At 36.4% G+C, this 10256-nt stretch overlaps 1 protein-coding gene across 1 annotated transcript in view; it reads left to right on the plus strand.

Moving 5' to 3' along the window:
- LOC106880704 (protein FAM91A1) overlaps nucleotides 1-9239 on the plus strand; it is a 74755-nt gene extending 65516 nt beyond the window's left edge. Inside the window, exons 17-20 of the mRNA XM_014930777.2 lie at nucleotides 1417-1495; nucleotides 1840-2398; nucleotides 6283-6352; nucleotides 9022-9239. Coding sequence (XP_014786263.1) covers nucleotides 1417-1495; nucleotides 1840-2398; nucleotides 6283-6352; nucleotides 9022-9144 — 831 coding nt within the window. The 3' untranslated portion in view covers nucleotides 9145-9239. The remainder of the gene's footprint in view (nucleotides 1-1416; nucleotides 1496-1839; nucleotides 2399-6282; nucleotides 6353-9021) is intronic.
- The last annotated feature ends 1017 nt before the right edge of the window (nucleotides 9240-10256 follow it).

Raw genomic sequence — 10256 nt, forward strand, 5'->3', positions numbered from 1 at the left:
ACAATAGCACTGCCTCTACATTACATTAACTACATTAACCTTACCAAACATCATCATCATCACCACCACCACATATCCATTTTTCCATGCTTGCATGGGTCAGGCAGAATTTGTTGAAGCAGATTTTCCTGTGGCTGGATGCCCTTCCTGTTGTCATCCCTCAACTGTTTCCTAGAAAGGTAATGTTTCCCCATGGCCAGATATATTTCTTACAGCATTGTTTGTATTCTTCAATTTCCGTCTACCAAATCCACTCACAAGGCTTTGGTTTGCTCAAGGCTATAGTAGAAGACACTTGCCCAAGGTGCTATGCAGTGGGACTGAACTCTAGAACCATGTGGCTGGGAAGCAAGCTTCTTATCACACATCCATGCCTGTGCCTATATATGTTGATGAAATTCATTTACAACCATCACATATCAAAACAATGATACACACAGATGCATGTACATACACACATACATACACACACACACACACACTCACACACACATATATATAACAGGCTTCTTCCCGTTTCTATCTACCAAACCCACTCACAAGGCTTTGGTCGATCTAGGACTGTAGTAGAAGACATTTGCTTAAGGTGCTGCACAGGGGTACTGAGCCCATGGGTGCATGTTGAGAAGCAAGCTTCTGAACCACATAGTCACGTCTGTCATTTGCTCAGCTGTTGCAAACTCTGTGTGATCTATTATATGTGGTAAACTTAATTTGTGATATGATCATCTGTGATCTTCTTATCTGTAGTGAGCTCAGTCTGTGATCTGATCATTTGCAGTGAATTCAGTTTGATGATCTGTAATGAACACAATTTGTTATCTAATCACTTGCAGTGAATTTGTTTGTGATTAATCATCTGCCATGGATTCAACTTTACTAAAGCAATGATAGATCAACAGCTCTCCATTCATCATTCTGATTTTAAAATAATCCTACAAAGATCTTGGGATTGTTTGTAGTTGCAACTTTGTTTAAAATAGAGTAAAATCTGGTATCTGAGGAAAATGGTGAGGGCCTGCATTGGGAATAATGACTATAAAACCTATTGGACCATCTATTATTTAAAACATTAGGTGTTTTCACTTTTCATGGCAACTAAACTTATTGATATCTCAATATTTTGTATGATTTTGTTAATAATAGGAACTTCAGTTTCAAAATTCTCTTACAAACAAAAAACTGATTTTATACTCAAAAACTGACATTTACATTTAGTTTTCATATCAACATTGGCTGGATCTTGAATGTAATCATTATTTAATTACAAAGAAGTGAGAATTAGCTCATGTAGTCATCATCATTTGCATCTTCTCCATCTCCCTCCCTCTCTCTCTCACGCAAATACACACACGCTTTATGTAACAGTTTACTTTTCTTTTTTTTTTTCTTTTCTTTCAACCAATTTTCAAATAGGCCCATGGTTGGGAAACTGATGGTAACACAATCTTTGTGCCGTTTCCTCTAAACGACAAAAATGGTTACCCTTCATCAGGTGAGTCGATGAAACTCGAAAGTATAAATAAAATTTTTACATTTTCTACATCACTTAAAGTTTTCAATCCAATCCAATCTAATTTATTGTCATTTTTCTGGGGAAAATGGATTTAATTTTCTCCTCTATGCTTGCTTCTGTTTATATCTACATCTTTATTATTTTTGTGGTTGCAGCTAGACTCCCTACAGAAGAGTTTTTTTAAATGTTAGGACAGGATTTAATTTAGTGCCATATTTCTATGCTGGTTGTAATTAAAATTAAATTTTTCTCGTCAGTTAGATTGTGTAAAGTAGTCCATTGAAATAATTTTTGGATTATAATTTGTTCTGATTTACTTTCAGGAAAATTCTCTCTGAAAAATTCACAATACCATAAGGCTGTTCAAAAACTTTCTAAATCAATAGATCTACAACACACATGTGGCTATATAACATTATTGAACATTGGTAAACCTGGTCATCCATCATCAGTGGATGTTTTGGGGGCCAACTTCAGTCAGAATCTAATTCTTTCATCTGAGACTGATTCTGACTTAAAATGTGATGAGAAGGAACTCAATGTGACCAGCTTTGACAATAGTTACAATGAGCTGGGTAATTTGCAACAACATTCAGATGCTCCCTGCAATGGCATTAAAAACCAAGCTTGTGCTGATATACTTTCAAATGAATTGGATAATCTTCAGAATCAACAAATGGACCACAGTAACATTGCTCGAGATAACCTCACTTTAAACATCATTCCACCTTCTGAACAGGACCAAGACGAGAGTACTGTAGAGGACAGTGAAGACACATGGCTTCTGCTAGACTGTTTCTTTGGCATTCCACTATTTGAGTCTAAGCTCAACAAAGAGGTTTGCCAGAGAGTTGCATCTGGGAAACTATGTACCAATGAAAGGTTAGTAATATTTTGTATATTAGTGGAAGGGGTTATACAGTTCTATGTATGTGCACGTGGTAACTAGGGTTCCATATCTAGGTAACTGCAGTTGTCAATAGACAATCACAGCTGCTTCAGTAGGAGCCTCTTCATGGTTACTCAGCCTGCTAGAAATGGCAGTAAAGTTTCGCTTAAATCATACCACAGTGTTTGTTTTTTTTTTAAACAAACCCATCATATTAGTTAATACAGTCTTAACTAGATTATGTCTGGTGGATGAGTTAAGTCTGGAGTATCTTTGATTAAAGGTCTGCTGGATGATAATCAAGATAATCAACAATACAAACATGTAATAGGTCTGTTCTGTAAGAGCTGACCCGGGACCACACAACAACAAAAAGAACTGCAACCACACACAAACACACACATGGTTGTGTGACTAAGAAGTTGACTTTGTAGCTACATGGTTTTGTGTTCAGTGTCTTCTGTATCCTCAGGTTGACCAGTCTCAGAAGCTATTGTGATGAAATTTGGTAGATAGAAACTGTGTGAAAGTGAATTACATGTGTATGTGTGTGTGTGTGTGTGTGTGTGTGTGTGTGTGCATTTATCTCTGCATGTCTTTACAATGACATCTCTGAAGCAATGATGATGTTATGTTCTGCATAAACAAAATGTCTGGCAGCTTAGTGGGTCATGTGTGAAGAGGTACAGTAAAATTCTGTACTTGAAAACAAGAGTTGGTGTCCAGAAAGGCATCTAGCCATAGAATACTGCCTTAAGAAGTCCCATCCAATTTCTGCCAGCATGAAAAAAGTTAGCATAAAAATGATGATGGTAATGATGGTGTCACTGCCAGTGACAACAACGTGGTCATGCATGCATAAAAACTTACATTAATTTTTGTATGAAATAATGGAAATTTATCTGCAAACATTTATAAGTACGTCTACATTCATCACCACTACTGTCATCATCAACAACACTACATTATATAGTATTCTGTATATCTTAATGTGAATATATGAGGGTGAGTCAAAAAGTAATGCCATTTTGTTTAGGACATGTATAAGTACCAACACAGGAACATGTATCATACATCAAAATGAAGCTGGTCCTCTGTGGATCACATCCCTACTTCTCAACATAGTCACTGTTTCTCTCAATACCAATGTTCCACCTTCGAATGAGAGCATGTATCCCTGCCCTGTAAAATTCTGTTAACTGTTGTTTGAGCCACTTCTTCACTACAGTTTTCTCTTCCTCGTCACTGAAATAATGTTTGCCTCTCAAACTCTCTTTCGTGGTGCCAAAGAGATGATAGTCTGAAGGCGCTAAATCTGGTGAGTATGAAGGTAGTAAAGAATTGGCTCAAAGAACAGTCAACAGAATTTTACAGGGCAGGAATACATGCTCTCATTCGAAGGTGGAACATTGTTATTGAGAGAAACGGTGACTATGTTGAGAAGTAGGGATGTGACCCACAGAGGACCAGCTTTATTTTGATGTATGATACATGTTCCTGTGTTGGTAATTATACATGTCCTAAACAAAATGGCATTACTTTTTGACTCACCCTCATATTGTAGAAATTTGCAACACTGTGTTATTCATTTTGAGAAAGCATCTCGTATAGACGTATAGTGCTAAAAAGCACAAAGCTGTGTCAGTAGCAGGCAAAAAGCATCCAACAGCAGTGGTGGAATTGCTAGGTCTGGGTTTTCTGCATCTTTGTGCATCATCAGTAGCAAGTATCCCTTATTAACTACTTACTTAGATAAATTTAGCTTCTACTGATATAGAAAAACAGTGATTAACAAATTACTGGTGTTACAAATAGCCAGCTGGACAGGTAAAAATTTGTTATTAGTAACAGAAACTATATTAGTTCAGAATAGCATTTTGTCTATCTTATTTAACATGGATATCTTGTGGAAAGCCACAAAGCTGCAGGATTTGTTTTGCCAAAGCATCTTGTATAGACATATAGTGCTAAAGTGTACAGCAGTGGTGGTGGAATTGCTAAATCATGATTTCTGTGTCTTTGTACATTTTCATAGTAGGAAGTGTCCACTATCAACTGCATGCCTCTACTGATAAAGACAAAACAGTAATTGACAAATCACTGGTGTTGAAAATAGCAGGCAGGCTGGGTAAAAATTAATTATTAGCAAAAGAACTAATACTGTTTTTGTTACTATTAATGAAGTATACTCATCATTATCATCATTATATCCACAAGAGCTGGCCAAGCCAAAGCCTGCACCAGGCTTCTGTGACTGTTTTGGAAGGATTTTTACTGCTGGATGCCCTTCCTAACACCAACCATTCAGCAGAGTGGACTTAGTGATTTTTATGTGGTACAAGCACAGGCGAGGTCAGTTTTGGCAATGTTTTTACAGCTGGATGCCCTTCCAAACATCAACCACTTTACAGTGTGGACTGGGTGCTTTTAAGTGGCATCTTCACTGTGAGGGCCACCAAGTACTTGCAAGACAAAAACTTTTAAGAGGGGAGGAGGCATTGGAGGAGGTGGTGATGAAAAGGTGATAGTGAGACAGATACAGGTGTCTTGCTGAAGAGAAAGTATAAAGTTACCCAGCCAGAGAGAGAAAGATTAGGGATGAAGACAAACAGGTGTGCTACCACAAAGAAAATACACGGTTACCCAGCCTGAGGGAAGTGCAGGAGAAAGAGAGAGAGAGAGAGACTGCAGGATGGAGAAGGTGGCAAAATGCCGGGCATGCTCACAAGGAACGGGGATCAGAGTATAAATGAGCTGGTTAAGTGAAGGAAGAGAGAGATATAGATAGTGGCAAGTGCCAGGGCATACCCATGAGGTTCAAATGCCGTAAGTGCCAGGATATTGCAAAGGGAGTGCAAGTAAGTGGCAAAAGACTGCTTGCTATTTTCAGCACCAGTGATTTGTTAATTACTGTTTTTTCTTTATCAGTAGAAACTTGATAATGGATACTTCCTACTGAAAATGTGAAAAGACACAGAAATCATAACTTAGCAATTTCACCACCACTGCTGTACACTTGTCCATACTAGAATTCTATAATCTTCATCTATATCTCTTGTACAGTAATAACTGGTGTAGTAAGTAGTATTAATGTCCCCCTTGCATTTCCTCTATTGGTGTTGTTGCTTCCACCAAGCCTTACCTTTTCATCAAATGATATTCAGTGAGCCTTTGCCTGTATCTATAATTGGCTGACATCAGTGTAGTAAATGTTATACAGGAATGTAAGTAGGTCCAGGAATTATGCAAAGTCTACTATTTTTAGCTGTGAGATTAGGAGAGTGTCAAAAGTTCCTTCTGGCTACAAGAAAGTGATGATATTCAAGCCTCTTTTCCCATTTGCCATTCTTATCAATCACTGGAGAATACGCGTAGCTGCTTTGAAAGTGTATTGGGCGACTGAGAACATACTAACAATATTGTAAACTTGACAACTATATTAATTCATAGTACTGAATTTAACCTCTACTGTGCTACTGGAAAAGGTTATTGTGTTTTCTGGCACGCAAGTTGTATTTTCCTGACCAAATTTTACAGTCAAAGATAGGTAGGTCAACATATACAAGATGACTTTGGAGGACCAAAATTCCATGTGAAATGCAGCAGAATTTGGAAGGATAGTGATGATGTTTGAACATTTACTCTACATGTTTACACTATATACTACATCTTGTATGCTGGAAAATACGATAATAGGATATCAGTGTTTGTGTATTTTGCCTCTTAAATCATTATATGATGTTCATGTCTTCACCATTGTAATAAAATAATAATAAAATCACCCTCATTACTGCAACTAATACAACCATCATTATGATCATTGGCTACTATTTTAATCAGCTCTACTATATATATATGTATCTGGTTTGTTTTCCAGTTTAGAGCAACTGCTTCACTCCAGTAGGAAACTTTCTCTACGTCTATTAACATTCATATCCCATTATCAGGTAAAGTATTCCTTTTTCAGAAATACCTAAACTTTTCTTTAATGGTCTCCCTTGTGGACTGGGTGCTTTTAAGTGGCATCTTCACTGTGAGGGCCACCAAGTACTTGCAAGACAAAAACTTTTAAGAGGGGAGCATTGGAAAAATTATTAGAGAAAAACAAATTGTGACTCTTTACAGTAAGTTTAATTCCTGCTGAGGCCAACACTGCCTTTCATCCTTCCAAAGTCAATACAATAAAGTACCAATCAAGGACTGCTCATTATAATTAACTAACTCCTACCCACCAAAATTTAGGTTTGTGCCCGTGTAAGAAACGATTATCAAGTGGGTTGGTGGGTGGGTAGATTGGCAGAATTGTTAGAGTTTCAAGCAAAAATACCTTGTATTTCTTTTGGTCCCTTACATTATGAGTTTAAATCCTACTGAAGTTAATGTTGCTTTTCTTCTTTCTAAAGTTGATAAAAGGAAATATCTGTCTAATACTGGAATCAATGGTTTTGACTGCTTCTCCTCAAAAATTGCTGTCCTTGTGCCTAAACCAGAAACAGTTATTATTAGATATTAGTCATGAACTGGGATCAATTTAACCAATAAACATCCTCTCTGACCAAAAGGAAATCATTTTTAATACTATTGACTTCACGTTTATTTTACTATCTTGACAGCATTTCTCCTCTTTACAAGCACATTGCACATGATGCACACGATCACTGAATGTGAAAATTTCTGTGATCACTTTGGTCAAACAAGGCAAATGGTTCTAAGGATGTTTCTTTCTTCATCATACTATGCTCTCAAACTCACTTCTATCTTCACCAAACTCTTCAGGCTTTTCTGCTGGTTTCACAGCCACATATAGAAATGTGTGGTATGCAGCCTCTCTGACTCTGCTAAATTCTGTCCTATTACCCTCACTTTCTCGCAATCTTCTGTGAAATTATATCTTACCATTGAGTAATTTGTTGCTCAAATGATTGAAGGAGTTATTACCTTCTTTGAAAACAGATAAGGGTTGATGATAGGAAGATCATCCAGCTGTAGAGAAACTGGTCTCAAGTTTCATTCCACTTATACAAGCATGAAGAGGTGGACATTGAAATGATGATGATAACAATGACAATGATCTTTGAGCTTCTTCTCTTACTCTGTGACCAAAACTTTATGACTAATGATCTCTCAGATAACACTGTACTGTCTTAAATTTGGAAATGATATAGATTATGTGTCATTTTAAAAAGACAAAGTGGTGATGATGGCTGAAAAGCTTATAATCATAAATCTGTTTGATTAGAGGTGACCTAGGGTTAAACAACATCAATAACAGCTGTGACCTTATTGCATTCATTTATTTTCTATATTTAACTTCAACCATTAAGCTACAGAAATTGAAGCAACAACCACCTCACCAGTGTAAAATGGCATGTCCCTTATCCATAGATCAGATGGTGATATTTCATATATTGACATAAGGCCCTAAATTTGTGGGCAAGGATATATATAATCCACCACTTGATTTGTTTTTTTTTTACTTTATTAATTCCAGAAGAATGATAGATAAAGTTGACTTTGTTCAAATTTAAACTCAGAACATAAAGACCTAACTAAATATGATAAAATATTTTGTGCAATGCTCTAATGATTTTGCTAATCCTACTTAACAATTCTTTCTGCTAAAGACACGAAGCTTGAAATTTTGAGGGAGGGGACTAATCATTTATATTGACCTCAGTGCTCAACTGGTACTTATTTCATTGACCCTGAAAATATGAAAGGCAAAGTTGACTTTGGTAGAAATTGAAATCCAAACACAAAACCAGATGAAATGCTGCAAAGCATTTTGTCTGGTGTGTTAATGATTCTGCTATCTCACTACCTTCTTGTCTTATTAATAATCCTATCTATCATAGGCACAAAGCCTAGAGTTTTGAGAGAGGGGGCTAAGTCGATTACATTGGCCCCGCTGCTCAACTGGTACTTATCTCATTTACCCCAAAAGGACGGATGGCAAAGTTATCCTCAGTAGAATTTGAACTCAGGACATAAATCCAGAAGAAATGCTGCAAAGCAATTTTTCTGACATGCTAATGATTCTGCCAGCTAACTGCCTTCTGATCCTAATTAATAGTAATTGTCTCTAGCATAGACACAAGATCTAAAATTGTCTGGTACATTATTTTATTGTCCCCAGAACAATGAAAGGTAAAGTTAACACACTGGTGGGATTTGGACTCACCTTATAGATCAAGAACAGATATTGCAAGGCATTTTGTCTGATACTCTGATTCTGCCAACACCACCCTTAATAATTGTCTGTAATTAGGCACAAGGCCAGCAATTTTTGAGAGGGGGCGGATTCATTTGTCAATACCCTTGACTCCACTACTTGTTCTGGCACTCTATTTTATTGACCATGGTAGCATGAAAAGCAAAGTTGACCTTGGAAAGGTTTGAACTTGAAATGTACTGAGCCAGAACAAATACTGCAAGGCCTGATGCTCTAATGATTTTGCTAATTCTAAAAATAATGATAATACTAATTATTCATGTTCAATCATAAAACAAATAATTGTTGTTAATTAGTCACAATTTACTTTTATATTTAACTCAAACAGATGTTTTTTTTTCCTTTTGCATTTTATTAAAATTCTCTTATTGTAACATGTTGCAGGGTAAAAATGGAAGCCAGGATTTAAATGGTTCCACACCAGAAACTGAGTACAAAATATGTTCAGCACCACGACAGAACCTGGTATTCTCTCAGGGACGCTTAGAAAAGTGGGATGGACGCTGAATTTAACATGTTGATGATTTATGAGGATGATTATTATTATTATATATTTTTCTTTCTGTTATTAGAAAATAAAATAAAAAAAGTTCTACAAATAATCCATTTTTTGGAAATGTTTCTTGTTTTTCTCTGTTACACATTTCTGTATTTAGCTTTTTGGTCTGTTGTTATGCTTGTCTACCAAATTCTTGTGTACATGTGCATATAAAAATTTGAAGAGTAATAGGATGAGGATTTTTTTTTATGAATTATGAACTAAAAACTTAAGAAGCAGAATGTGATGTGACAGTCATTCATTTCATAAGACATGTGTGAAGTGATTGAGTCGGCCCATCTAAGGAGAGAAGTAACTGAACATGATACTTTATGCTATCCAGTTGAACATCAGTGTTCTAAGGTCAAATTTAGCTTTTAGCCCCTTTGTAACATAGGTCAGTAATAGATGCACTCCTGAGGTATTCTCTGTGGGTTTCAGATCTTTCTAGAAATTTCTCAAATTTAATGTAGTTTTGGGCCATTGAGCAGTGATGGCTTTTACCAAACTTTTTGCATAATTTTTTATTTAATATTTACTTACATAAGCATTGTTAGTGACAGAAATAGTGGTGGATATATACAGGGATATTTCTGTATGTAAGATGAAATAATATATTTGTGGACCATGGGAAAATGTGGAAAAATTTATATGTGGGTCATTACAAAAAGAAGTTGCTGATCTTTGCTATACAATCAATAACTACCAGTAATTATCATCATTTAACATCAACTTTTCCATGTTTGCAATGGTCAGATGGAATTTGTTGAGGTAAATTTTGTACAACTGGGTGCCTTTCCTGTTCCAAGCAAGGTAGATATTTCCCCATGACCAGACATGTTTGATGGAAGACTAGAGATGAACAGCCTCACTTGTATGACAATGCTACACACCACCATCTCATGATGTCTAGATATATACCAGAGGGAGAGAGGGAACAACATTAACATTTCCTCCACAGCAGAAGTTTTAATGCTGTCCCCACTGATGAAGAGGATTGTCCTGCAAGAGCCCTACACTGGTGCCATGTAAAGAGAACTTGTGCTGGTGTCACATAAAAGGGTTTGTTCTGGTGTCATGT

The sequence above is a fragment of the Octopus bimaculoides genome, chromosome 7 (genome assembly GCF_001194135.2).
Source record: "Octopus bimaculoides isolate UCB-OBI-ISO-001 chromosome 7, ASM119413v2, whole genome shotgun sequence".
In the NCBI taxonomy this organism is placed as follows: Eukaryota; Metazoa; Mollusca; class Cephalopoda; order Octopoda; family Octopodidae; genus Octopus; species Octopus bimaculoides.